The 13,145-nt window shown below is 44.2% G+C and overlaps 2 protein-coding genes across 2 annotated transcripts; one reads left to right on the forward strand and one right to left on the reverse strand.

Annotated features, from left to right (window-relative positions):
* Positions 1–6,030: 6,030 nt before the first annotated feature.
* Positions 6,031–12,250, forward strand: LOC145437881 (uncharacterized). The gene is made up of 4 exons (XM_080315236.1): positions 6,031–6,647; positions 8,708–8,844; positions 9,559–9,785; positions 10,791–12,250. Exons 1-4 carry the CDS (start codon positions 6,220–6,222, stop codon positions 11,037–11,039), a joined length of 1,041 nt encoding a protein of 346 aa, XP_080171362.1. The 5' UTR covers positions 6,031–6,219; the 3' UTR covers positions 11,040–12,250.
* LOC145444527 (uncharacterized) lies at positions 6,640–10,187 on the reverse strand. The gene is made up of 2 exons (XM_080322515.1): positions 9,843–10,187; positions 6,640–8,018 (listed from the first exon to the last, which is right to left on the reverse strand). Exons 1-2 carry the CDS (start codon positions 10,088–10,090, stop codon positions 6,899–6,901), a joined length of 1,368 nt encoding a protein of 455 aa, XP_080178641.1. The 5' UTR covers positions 10,091–10,187; the 3' UTR covers positions 6,640–6,898.
* Positions 12,251–13,145: the final 895 nt, after the last annotated feature.

Here is a 13,145-nt window from a genome sequence, read left to right on the forward strand (position 1 = left end):
TTACCGAGACCTTATCGGTAGAAATTAGCTTTCTACCCAATACCCAACGGTTTAAAATTCAACCTTGGTGCGCTCGTTACCAATCCGAACGGCTTCAATCAAGTTTATGAATGAACCAAGAATTAGCGCCGCTGAGAATCTGGTATTACATCAAAATTTACAACTTGATTCAACGACTTGCACTATGGTGCACAATGGAAAGTGTCAGTACCGAATTAAACTACATGCCTAGTTGTCCACAAGTAACACTACGCGATAATTCAAGAATACGAGTGTATCAAGCAGACAAGAATGAATATAGCTTGCATAGCGACAATTGTATGCGGGCTATAATGGCGTGCTGGCCAGCTTTGATGCATTTCCCTATTTACATGCGTAAATATGTAGGGCCTTCTGGGGTAAACGGTCATGCGCTGGAATGAATTTCAATTCGTAGGCGTACACAATTACGCGCTGTTTAATTTTTGGCTATCAAAATACCATCAAACAAAGTACGTGCATTTGCTCGTCTAATTCATGGAGTAGGCCAGGGGTCCCCAACACGCGGCCCGCCAGGTGTGTTTTTGCGGCCCGCAACCTGATTTCAGATTTCGGAAATATATATCATTATTGTATTTCAAAATGCTCGAAATATTTTACTTTTAAAATCTTGATTGTTTTCGCAAAGATTTATTCCTTCGCTTTCAGTATCACCATTCTTCGCTATAAAATGGCTTTGACATTACTAACAGCGTGCTCATAAAAGACGACATGACGACGAGACTGAACCACCTATAGCCCATACACTAGAAATCAGCGAGTCATGGTCAACCTAATGCAGTGGTCATATCAAACAGTGGTCCTCGAAACCTCTAAATTGGCAAAATAGTTAGTAGTCTAATTTCGATTTGATTTTTACATTAGGAATATTACGAGGCAGTTTCGCTTCATTACTGCTCAAAGCTCACGATTCTAATCAACAGAATGACCGCCTCAGATGAAATATCCTACTGTGCAAACTCAAATTTAATTGCCAAATTGCCAGTAATCTACTGATACAAACATATTGCTGTTTAGAGGTGTTTCGTTGGGGTTCGTGAAAGTTGGAACAGCAAGGTCAATCAGCGTGACTTCGAAATGTTTGCAAAAATCCACTTCTCCTGTGACATACATATCCACTATTCCAGAAAAACAATACAATGATATTATTTTCAAGAAAAGTCATTTTTTTGCTGTTTATCACTAGCCTACAGGTAATATTTGCACAAGACGGTTGTACGGTTTATTGAGCTAAATTTGAACTAAAAAGATTGATAATCACTGACCTAATGGATCTGCCTACGTTCGCGACCGAAAGAGCATCTCCAAGCGGTATTGACACCATAAAATAAACGGCGCATCATCCTCCAGTCGCAGTAAAGCGCGGTCAGATATCGAGTGTTAGACAACAACACGCTACATTGATGTAGTTATAGTCAATATAGTGCCTTTTCACCTTTGGTAAAAGCTAATCAGGTGCCAGATATTAGGTGTAGACAATATAATCGTGCGGCCCGCGGCGTCTATCAAGTTACGAAAGTGGCCCGCGACCCATTTTGAGTTGGCGACCCCTGGAGTAGGCGGTGTTTCCGGTGTGAAGCGTGTTCGCCGTCCAAATCTGTATGCACAGCAAAGTCATGTTTTTGTACTCTGGTGTCGCTTATGTATATTCAGCTGAATACTAATTATGGTAATAGCGCAGCTCACGAAACCATCAGTACTGTTTTGTGACATGTATGATAATCATTATATTTCGAACCTCACGATTTGCCACCAGTGTTGAGCTGATGACGAAATTACGGGAATGACGAATACCCTCAATGCAGTAATTATTGATTAAGACCGGGTTATCTAACCCATGTGTGGTGCCTATGTATGAACAATAACTGAGCATGGCTAGTTAGAAAAGGAATTGCCAGAGAGGCAACAATTACTAGCTTTGAGAACGGGTAGGCCTACCGTAAAATTATGTGAATTCAGCCAATAGTAGTAATACATCCGGGCCGGAGCTACTTTTTAAACAAGCGAATCCAGCTCCACTTGAATTTTATGTAGAGCTCCGGCTCCAGCTCCGATTCCACTGAAAATGCATGAGTCCGGGGCTCCGGCTCCGGCTCGGGATCCGAAGCCCCGGTTCAAAGTAGTCGGAGTTGGTATTTAAGTACAAGTAGAACAAACTCCGTAAATTGCTACACGAATAAACGTAGAAGTAACTAACCAAGTCAAATGTGGTTCAGTGCAGCATAAAAGATTTTTATGTACCAGGAAAGTAGTTTTAAGGGGACTGTAAATTCAAAAACCGAACTTGCGGATGACTACCCCATCACCACGAGATTTTCACAGTCGGTAGATGTCGCTATGCTGCATACAAAATGGTTCTACTCTGGCATATTGTGGAACACGGAAAATGCAATATCTCAAAATTGTGAAGCCCTTTTCCCGATCTAACGTCGTCTTTAGGAAGTACTAGGACAGTGCTGTTTCATGCTAAAATTTTAAGGATTATATGCTACCCATCTCGGAGAAATTTCATTTCGAAAATTAAAAATTAAAATATTTGTCATAAATTTGCTGTAAGCTTGCTGTGAAATTCTGCAACTCTTGGCATGGAAAACGATGCAGTAACCTTACCAGCATTGAATTTGGCATCATCTGTTTTGCCCGACTCTGATACCCGGGTCAACTTTATTCACAGTGAATTCTAAAAAGTATCAGTTGCATCCCTACATACACGAGAAGTATCAGCAACACCTGTAGATAAATATATCACCATAGCGGCAGGAAAATCAGCAATCAACAATCAAACCGATATTTAGTTTTGCGTTGGACCCGTGTGAACTTCACCGTACTGCGAGTTCCGCGTGATCTGTCAAGGTCCAAGCATATCAAATGATCACCAGTTCGCCTCTTCATATGCCTTCAAGTTTCCGTATATTTATCCCACGGAACAAAGGCAGGGTCATCCGTTCAAAATTGTGTACTTACTATAACCATACTTTAGTTCAATATAACTGTGTTAGATACATAAGACAATTGTATGCAACAGCTTTTAGGCAAAATTAGTTAGTTGTTGTACTTCGGATTCTTTCATTTTTGGCAGATAGCCTACTTGCTTTACTTTCGTGAGTGAAATTGTCATCACAACTCAGCGGTATTGACCCTGCATCACCGTAGCTGAATGCATTTTCATAGTTCGCACCTGTTTATAGTGACATACGTCATTTTTGCTGCGAAGAATGACCCTGAACCCTGACCACCTACCGTTAACTGCAAAAAGTGTGCCGCCCATGAACCGAATATAATCTGACGTATATACATGCATTAAAGATCGAACTGGTTCTAGTCTGCGTCCCTAGCCGTAAGGGCATCCGTGGCAACGAAAAAGATGATGAAATTGCACGGAGGGCAGCCTTGAGGCCACTCACACGTGATGAAACCCTCCAGCAAAAAATAACTCCGAAGGAAATGAAATCTCACATTACCGATATACGTCGGGAAAAGTGGATCGGTCACACGAATGTCAATGACGACGACTCGCAATATAGAAAAATTATTACAGTTATCAGTGACATGAAACCAATCACTAAGTTGTCTCGCAGAGAAGCCGGAATTCTGATTAGATTGCAGACTGGTCATTCTAGGCTGAACGGCCATCTCCACAGAATGAAATATCACCAAAATGGCCGGGATCGCTGCCCTAAGTATGACCGTGCCAGGATGAATCTAATTCAGACCGCGGAGCGGAATAAAGTACCATTACCCCCTGAGTCTTTAATCCCCTATCCGCATTTTTTTTATCAAGATTTAAATTGTATATGGGATACTACAAAAAGCTTGCCTTCCGAGCTGTGTGCAGCTTGGCGAAATAGCCTTGTTGTTCAGCGAACTTGCAGTTCTTCTGAAATCCGCCTACCCTTGACCGAATGTATGTCTTCCTGCTTTTGTCATAAAACTGACTTCAATTATACTCCTTAAACACGGCGACCTGCTCGACGCCAACTAGTAAAATGCCGGGTTGACCCATGACTCCAGTAAACAAATACTTAGTGCTCCAAACCTTCTATGAATTTCAGCATTCGGCTTTCTTTTTTTTGACATGCCTGTTCATCCTTTAGGGAGGATGATGACTCATAGTAATCACGGGCACTGATTGACTTGTTTTACGACTTACGTATTTTGAAACGTATCACGTAGCAATTTGAAGACCTTGTAATGCGTAATGTAACAATGGCAAAAACTAAGGTTTAGTGACTTCTTGTGACTTTAATTGATATGGCATAATTTGCTACATTGACTTTTTTCGAATCTGGATTATATATGCGAGGTATTAGGTATGCTTCGTAATCACTGCCTATTAATAAACAGGCTTGAAGGGGAACGAATTTTTGATACAGTTTATAAAACGTATAATTTTAGTCCACGTAGCAACATTAAAAGGTAGATTTACTGTTGTTAATTCCAGGCAACTTTTTGCGGGTCGCACTTTGCCCAGGTCTGCTCTCAACTGTACCTTGTATCTATCTCCTAATGGCTCTTCCAATTCATAAGTAAAACTCTTTGAATGGAATTGATTTGTATGTAACCATGCGCAACGATCATATCAATTTTCAGGCAACTTCTCCAATCGGCGGGCAAGATATAGGAAAATTAAGTAGTCGGCGGGCCGGATTGCTGAATCGATACATTATTGGCCCATTTATCCACATATACAAAGGGTAAATCGTATTTAATGAATGTATTTTAACGACAGCATTGTCACTTCAAAGCCATTTCTCGCCGATAATGACGAAGACAATGTGGATTTGAGAACAGCATTGTCATACAGGCGCCGCCATGTGTGCTTCTCTCTGATCAATCAACGCACGGTGCAATAGTGGCGAGATAGCGTAGTGCAGGGCTGGCCAACCTTTTCAGCCAAAGGGCCACATTCGATTGACGAACTGTTGCGCGGGCCAATAGCCGCGCGAAGCGCGAATTTTTTTTGAAGTTCACAGGTCAATAATATTGTCTCCTGACTATATTGCGGGCCCGCTGTATATCGCTGGGCTCAGCTTGCAAGGACTGGGCTATTGGCGTCTGGATCATCGATATCGAAAGTTTCGACCAACATGCGTCAATCATTCTGTGCCTATAGGTTTCATAGTCGACGGTCTTTCTGCGAGTGCAAACGCAAAAGTCGCATATGTTTAACGACACTCTGTCTCGTAATCGCGAATATAGTTCGATTCAAACTGATACATTAGGCTTTCTTTCATTTTCACAAAGGGGCAACAATATTAAAAGCAAGAAATCGAGTGACAACATGTTGCGCGAAGCGTGTAGAAAATTTTTACTTTTGATAAATCTATCGCAAATTATTCTGCTTTATTGTAGTCTACGAATATCTACCAATATGTGACTGGCTCATGGATCTGCCAATGCGTCGGAACTGATATTTTAGTCATCACATCTCAAGGGTGGTGGCCAGACTAATCAAATTTTTGGTTGGCCTCACAAGTTCACAATCTGTGCAATTCATTTTTGATAACATTAGAAATTTCGGAAATTTACTCGCGGGCCACGGGTTGGCCGGCCCTGGCGTAGTGGTATAATCCATAGCTACAACATCAATGGGTGTGGGTTCGAGTCCGGCCGAGGTCGGCTCCAGAAATACTACCGAAGTGTTGGATGTTTATCTAGGCGTCACAAGACCAAACTCCGTTACAATTTAACATTCCAGGCTTATTTTAGGGGGTTCCAGGACCACGAGCAGATTAAAATTTATTTTTTCACGATCAGTACCGTGGTAGCTTACGATTGATACCCATTTTATCAAATTTCGTGCTCGGCAAGCCGGTCAAAAGTTACCGTGAAATTGCCTTTGGCCAAATTGAAAGTGTGACGTAGACCAATTTCACTGAGCCGTGAGATTTGCTTGTGTCCACACCAAATAGGACACTATGGTGCACTCCTCAAGTAAGATTTCAAGGCATTCGATAAGCCCGGTACCCCAAATTTAACAACATATTGTAGCGACTCTACAAGGCGCGCTCGTCGATCGTGTGATTATTTGATTGCCAATTTGTGAATGTTTGCGCGTCCCTCTTCAATGCATGCATGTTGATGCGTTTACTCGCCAGTTACTAACTTCGCTCGCAATAAACGGAGCTCTCGCTTCATTGGTGACCCCGACGAGCAGGAACGTATTCCTGCACTACGAGCATGGATCAGCAGGCAGGCAAGCAGAATGCGGTAGCTGTTAAGCTTCCAACCTTTTGGGCAGAGGAGCCACGAGTTTGGTTTCGACAGGCGGAAGCACAGTTCGCCTTGAAAGGAGTAACTGCAGATGTAACCGAATTCTATTACGTAGTTTCAGCTTTAGATCAGACCACAGCAAAACGACTGATAGAACTCTTGGACAATCCTCCACTGGCAGAGAAGTATAACACGATCAAAAGCAAGTTATTACAGTCTTTTGCCTTGTCTCCACAAGAGCGAGCTGCACGTCTGTTAAATATGTCACCTCTTGGCGACAGAAAACCGACAGAGATGATGGACGAAATGCTCGCACTGCTAGGAGATCATCACCCCTGCTTCCTTTTCAAACACTTATTCTTACAGCAAATGCAGGAAAACATACGGATAGTGTCGTAAACTGACTATTGCGTTGAATAACTAACTGAAGCTTTATTAAAGCAAAGGTAACCAATGTGGCTTTAAGCAACATAGAACACTACTGACAGCAGAACAGAAGAGAATAGAATGACACGGTAACGATAAGGCGACACTGTACTGTACAACGTAACTAATCAGATGAAAGTAATTATTGCCTAATTGCGGATCACCACATTCTACCCCCCTTGCATTTTGTAAATTCACATATAAAAATGACAAAAGAATATCAATGACTAACAAAATGACCATACCGATCCGGCTGGCGCCTAACTCTAGTTGAACGCCGAAGCTCGACGTCTAGATTTCTACTCGAATCATCTGGTACATCCTCTGGATGGTTAGATTCTTGAGGCTCTTCATCAGATGACTTCAACTCAACGTTAGAAACTTCGCGACTTGGCTCGTGGCCATCGATATCAACAGGACAAGGTTCAGCTTGTTTCGTTTCAGGATTAGTCGACGGTGTTTCTTCTCCAGTAGGAAAACGGGCCAAATCATTGAGTGAGACGTTGGACTCACGGCCGTTAGGAAAACGAACACGTGCGTAAGTTTGGTTGGCTTCAAGAAGTTCGACCTCAGAACATAGTTCGTCGCCCTTGTTTCTGACGAATTTGCGTAAGAAAACTGGCCCCGGTGTCAATAGCCAGGATGGCACGCTATTCCCCACCATACTTTTTCTTGGGAAGGAAAAGAATCGGTCATGCGGTGTTGAATTAGTTGACGTGCAAAGTAGCGATCGAACTGAATGTAACGCATGAGGAAGGGCGTCAGCCCAACATGATTCTGAGACTCCCGTTGATTTCAAAATGAGTTTGATAGTTCGCCATAATGTTTGATTAAGGCGTTCGCACTGCGAATTTCCTGTTGGGTGGTAAGGCGTAGTGAAGCTAGTTGCAACCCCGCAAGAATGTAAATAATCCTTGACTTCCTTGGACACGAAAGCGGTGCCTCGGTCACTGTGAACGTATCCCGGAAGTCCAAAAACAGCGAATAGTGTCGACAAACACGAAACGACGGTTAGCGCGGAAGTGTTGCGACATGGAAAGGCGAACGGAAAACGACTATATTCGTCTATGACAACGAACATGAAAGGGGATTTGTTAGATTTCAAAGGCCCTTTGAAGTCTACGTTGATTCTTTCCCAAGGTTTCGTTGCTTTCACAAGCACTTGCGGATTGCATTTGTAAAAATTTGGTTTGATTTGAGCACAAATGCGGCAACGAGCGCAGGTCTCACGGACGTCATTTAGGGAGAACGAGAGATTTTTCGAACGAACGAAATGATGCAGCCTTGTGACTCCTGGATGACCCAGAGTGTCGTGTATGCGATTTAGATTAGAACCTAAACTCACAGGGTGAAATCGATGCGCAATACGAAGATGTGGTCCGCGAAAACATATCAGCCGCAACATTCAGTGCCCCCGGTTTGTGTACGATATCATACGAAAGTTGACCAAGTTCGACACGCCACAGCTGGATTTTTGTATTTTTGATTTTACCTTTAGATTTGCCGTCAAACATGAACGCGACAGATCTCTGGTCAGTAACAAGAGTGAAATGTCTGCCATGTAAAAAATGAGCCCATTTACGAACTGCCGCGATAATTGAGGACGCTTCTTTCTCAACAGAGGAGTAGCGTATTTCACTTGGCGATAGTGCTTTTGACATGAACGCGACCGGTCGACCGTTTTGACTAAGGATAGCTGCAATGGCTGCATTAGAAGCATCACACTCTATTGTGAACGGACTTGTCTCGTCGATCCTACCAAGAGACGCGTCAACTAACTCGCGTTTTAAATCGTTAAAGGCGATAGATGCATTTTCGGAAAGCGGAAATTTTTCGACTGAACACAAAGGACGGATTTTGTCGGAGAAGTTTGGCAACCATTTGGCATAGTAGGCAAACATGCCACACACTCGTTTTAGTTCTGGGTTGTTGCGTGGCGGCAATAAATCGATTAGCGGCTTTAGTCTTTCTGGGTCCGGTTTGATCACGCCATGCGACACGCGATAACCGAGCAAGTCTAATTCCGTAGAACGGATGATCGACTTCGAATGATTGAAAGTGAGGCTGTATTGCTGAGCAGCATTGAGAAACGCGTCGAGATTCCGATCGTGGTCGTCCTTATCCATACCGCAAACAGTAATATTATCCAGATAAGCGAAGGTGCCGGTGAGCTTGTTGTCTTTTATGACGTTGTCTATTATTCTTTGAAATGCCGAAACTCCGTTGGTGACTCCAAATGGCAATCGACGGTATTGGTAAAGATTTCCAGCGGCTTCGAATGCCGTATACGGGCGATCATCAGGTGATAGTGCCACTTGATAATACGCGGACTTCAGATCTAACGTACTGAAAACTTTGAAACGGGCGATGTTGTTGACTTGGTCATCGATCCTTGGTAAAGGATAGGCGTCTAGTAAGGTATACCTGTTGACCGTCTGAGAGAAGTCGATGACCATGCGCTTCTTGTGTCGACCGTCATTTACAACAAGAACCTGTGCTCGCCAAGGCGATGAGGACGGCTCGATGATTCCTTCCTTCTCGAGTTTCGCAACTTCCGCTTAATGAAATGTAGATCGGCTTCGCTGTATCTTCTGGATTTAGTGGCAATCGGTTTACAATTCGGTGTCATAAACTTGAAAATTTGCGGTGCTTCGACACACGCTTGAGCAACTCCGCATACACTGTACTTCTGATCTCGAGGGAGTTCCAAGGTATCTCTATCTCCGCCCATATTGAAAATGACTCGTTTATGCAAGTTCATGAAATCGAGACCAAGCACCACATCAGCGCATAAATCTTCCATTCCTTTAAGAGGGAATTCCGTATATTTCGTTTCGTTTACAAGAATGTCCGGTCTCTAGAGTTCTTCAATCTTGCAAGAATGGGATTTGGAAGCAAATGAAACCGTAGAGGAGTACGGAGTGGATTTCAGGTCAATTTCGTTGGCGTATCCAGTGCTTATGAAGCTTTCCGCGGAACCGGAGTCGATTAAAGCAAATGTTATGTGGCTGCCGATCTTAACCACGATTCTTGCTTTTATGAGACATTTGGGTACTCCGATGGCGCTGAAGTATGATATCATTGCAGTTACTGTTCTCCTGTTGTCGGTGGCCTTTCTCATGCAAACCATTTCATAATGACCTAGGACTCCACAATAGCCACACTCGCTCCGTTTCGCTGGACATTTATATCGGGAGTGGAATGTCTGACCGCAAAAAAAGCACTTCCGATCAGGTTTGATTGTTTTGCTCATTGCGTTGAGTCGACTGTGAGTTTCTGCGGATGATAGTTCGACTTCAGGATTCAAAGATTTTTTTAGCGGTTCGACGCCGACAGATGAACATGGAGTGCTGCAATAGATACTAGAGCTTCGCTGGGCGAATTCTAATGAGCGGGCTTTTGAGATCGCCATTTCGAGGGTTACAGCCCCGTCACTTTCTAATAACCTCTGTCTGATAACGTTTGATCGGAGACCAGTAACGAAAGCGTCGCGGATGGACTCCTTGCGATGATCTTCCGCCGAGAGAGTCTTGAATGTGTAATCCTTCGCTAGATCTGCCAAGGCGCGGGAAAATTCCTCGATCGTCTCTTCGGGCTTCTGAATACGGGTTACTAGCATGTGGCGGACGAAGATTTCGTTCTTTTGCTTGATATAAATTTTTTCGAGAAGTTCTATTGCGGTATCGTAAGTCGAACTTTCTTCAAAATAGGAATAGACAGACGACGACACGAAATTCGTTAAGATCTTCAGCTTGTCGATCTGTGTATCTTGATCAAATGATGAAAGAAAATTATCGAAGGTCTTCTTCCAGTGCTTATACTGTTTTTCAGCGGAGGCGGAGTCCGGACTGATATCGAGCTTGTCTGGTTTCAGAATCCTTTCTGCCATAATTCTATGTTGCTTAAATTGTCGTAAACTGACTATTGCGTTGAATAACTAACTGAAGCTTTATTAAAGCAAAGGTAACCAATGTGGCTTTAAGCAACATAGAACACAACTGACAGCAGAACAGAAGAGAATAGAATGACACGGTAACGATAAGGCGACACTGTACTGTACAACGTAACTAATCAGATGAAAGTAATTATTGCCTAATTGCGGATCACCACAGATAGTGCTGGCAAAAGAGGATCTAGATAACCCCCGAGATTTGGCTCCGCGGGCTGATCAAATGTGGCTATCGAGATCCAGCGATTACAGAATTAGTAAATTGAGTAAGAACAAACCGACCAGTCCTAATACGATGGAAACGGTTTCAAACTTCTGCTTCTACCATCGGCGATTTGGCAAGAAGGCACGACAATGTTGCCCTCCCTGTGCTTGGCAGCAGGAAAACGACAAAGTCGGTTGTCCGCAGTAAACGGGGCAACCGGCAACAAATTATTTTACCTGCAAGACCTGAGGTCCAACTTCCTTTTTCTTGTCGATACCGGGGCGGAAGTAAGCGTATTCCCACCCACCAGGCTCGAACGGAGACACAAAACCTCTGGTCCGCTGCTTACGGCCGCGAACGGAAGCATCATACGTACTTACGGAACCAAGCGTCTTCCTTTGGTTTTCCCGTCAGGCAAATATGGTTGGGAATTTACCTTGGCCGACGTGTCCCAGCCGTTGCTGGGAGCAGATTTCCTTAGGGCGCAAGATTTGCTGGTTGATGTCAAACACCATCGCCTTATTCATTTGCATTCCCTAACCAGCGTTCCTCTCGGTATTAGTGAACATGTTTCGCTTGGTCTTAATTCTGTCAGCACGGGAAGGTCTTGCTACGCGCAAATCTTAGCCGAATTTCCCGAGATTATTACCCCGCATTTTACGCATGTACAACCCAAGCACAAGGTGGAGCATCTCATCTCAACTACCGGACAGCCTATTCATTCTCGTGTAAGACGATTGGCACCTGATAAACTCGCCATCGCGCAAACTGAGTTCAATAAAATGCTAGAGTTGGGAATCATCCGCCGTTCTTCGAGCCAATGGTCTTCGCCTTTGCACATGGTGCCCAAGGGTTCCGGAGGGTGGCGGCCTTGTGGAGATTACAGGCGTCTTAATACCGCCACGCAGCCAGACCGTTACCCCATCCCACATCTTCAAGACTTCACCGCGCGTCTCGCGGGATCAAATGTCTTTTCTAAAATCGACTTGGTGCGAGGCTACCATCAGGTTCCCGTGGCACCTGATGACATTCCGAAAACGGCTATTACCACACCATTCGGATTGTTCGAATTCCTACGCATGCCATTCGGGCTTAAAAACGCAGCGCAGACATTTCAGCGAATGATGGACATGGTTTGCCAGTCACTTGATTTTGTCTTTGTCTACCTCGACGATATCTTGGTAGCGAGCGAATCGCTTTCGCAACACAAACGACATCTTCACGAACTTTTCGGAAGGCTATCCAAGCACGGACTGGTCATAAACATTGATAAATGCCAGTTCGGAAAACCCGTCATAGATTTCCTCGGCCACCGGGTCGATAATCACGGTGCTAAACGACTACCCGGAAAGGTAGACGCAATTTTGAAATTCCCCCGGCCCACAACAGTGAAAGGCCTTCAGAAATTTACGGGGGTGATCAATTTTTATCATCGATTCATACCCGAGGCAGCGAAAATCATGATGCCTCTCTATGGTGCTCTTTCCGGAAATCCAGAAACGCTACTTTGGACAACTGAGATGGACACTGCAATGGCAAAAGCAAAAGAAGCTCTAGCCAGCTCCACACTTCTGCATCATCCTTTACCAGATGCAAAGCCTGCTTTGACGGTCGATGCCTCGCAATACGCAGTTGGGGCAGTTTTGGAGCAATTCATAGACCAACGCTGCTGGAGGCCATTAGCGTTCTTCAGTAAACACCTCCGACCACCGGAGCTCAAGTACAGTGCTTTTGATCGGGAATTGTTGGCTCTGCACCTTGCCATTCGACATTTCCGGTATTTTCTTGAGGGCCGCAACTTTACAGCCTTTACTGACCACAAGCCACTGACGTTCGCATTTGCGAAGATATCAGAGCCTTGGTCGGCGCGTCAGCAACGTCACCTGTCGGCAATCTCTGAGTTTACCACAGATATTCAGCACATTGATGGGAAAAACAATCGTGTAGCTGACGCTCTTTCGCGAATTGCAATTTCTAATGTACAGAACCCGTTACTCGACTTAGATTATGAGGCAATGGCGAAAGCCCAGCTTGACCCGGAGGTACAAGCATATCGTACGGCAATATCAAATCTACGCATCGAAAACGTTCCGCTTGGAACGGCCGGCCTTACCTTACTTTGCGACACTTCTAGAGGTACGCCACACCCAGTAGTCCCTCGCTCTTGGCGAAGGAAAGTCTTTGAAGTTGTACACGGACTCTCGCATCCTTCGATCAGAACAACACGAAAACTGGTGGCATCAAAATTTGTATGGCATGGGTTGAAGAAAGAGGCCGGATTATGGGCAAAACAATGTGTTCCGTGTACACGCG

The sequence above is a fragment of the Botryllus schlosseri genome, chromosome 1 (genome assembly GCF_051294905.1).
Source record: "Botryllus schlosseri isolate E-star chromosome 1, Bs_hap1, whole genome shotgun sequence".
In the NCBI taxonomy this organism is placed as follows: domain Eukaryota; kingdom Metazoa; phylum Chordata; class Ascidiacea; order Stolidobranchia; family Styelidae; genus Botryllus; species Botryllus schlosseri.

What these genes read in the sequence shown, in the direction of transcription:
- LOC145444527 (XM_080322515.1), bottom strand. Translation starts at nt 10,090, where the DNA reads ATGGCGATCTCAAAAGCCCGCTCATTAGAATTCGCCCAGCGAAGCTCT. An exon ending in TGTCCAGCGAAACGGAGCGA is followed by an intron (nt 8,019 to 9,842) that starts GTGTGGCTATTG and finishes TCACCCTGTGAG; the next exon opens with TTTAGGTTCTAATCTAAATC.
- LOC145437881 (XM_080315236.1), top strand. Translation starts at nt 6,220, where the DNA reads ATGGATCAGCAGGCAGGCAAGCAGAATGCGGTAGCTGTTAAGCTTCCA. An exon ending in GAAAACATACGGATAGTGTC is followed by an intron (nt 6,648 to 8,707) that starts GTAAACTGACTA and finishes CTAATTCCGTAG; the next exon opens with AACGGATGATCGACTTCGAA. An exon ending in TTACTGTTCTCCTGTTGTCG is followed by an intron (nt 9,786 to 10,790) that starts GTGGCCTTTCTC and finishes GGATCACCACAG; the next exon opens with ATAGTGCTGGCAAAAGAGGA.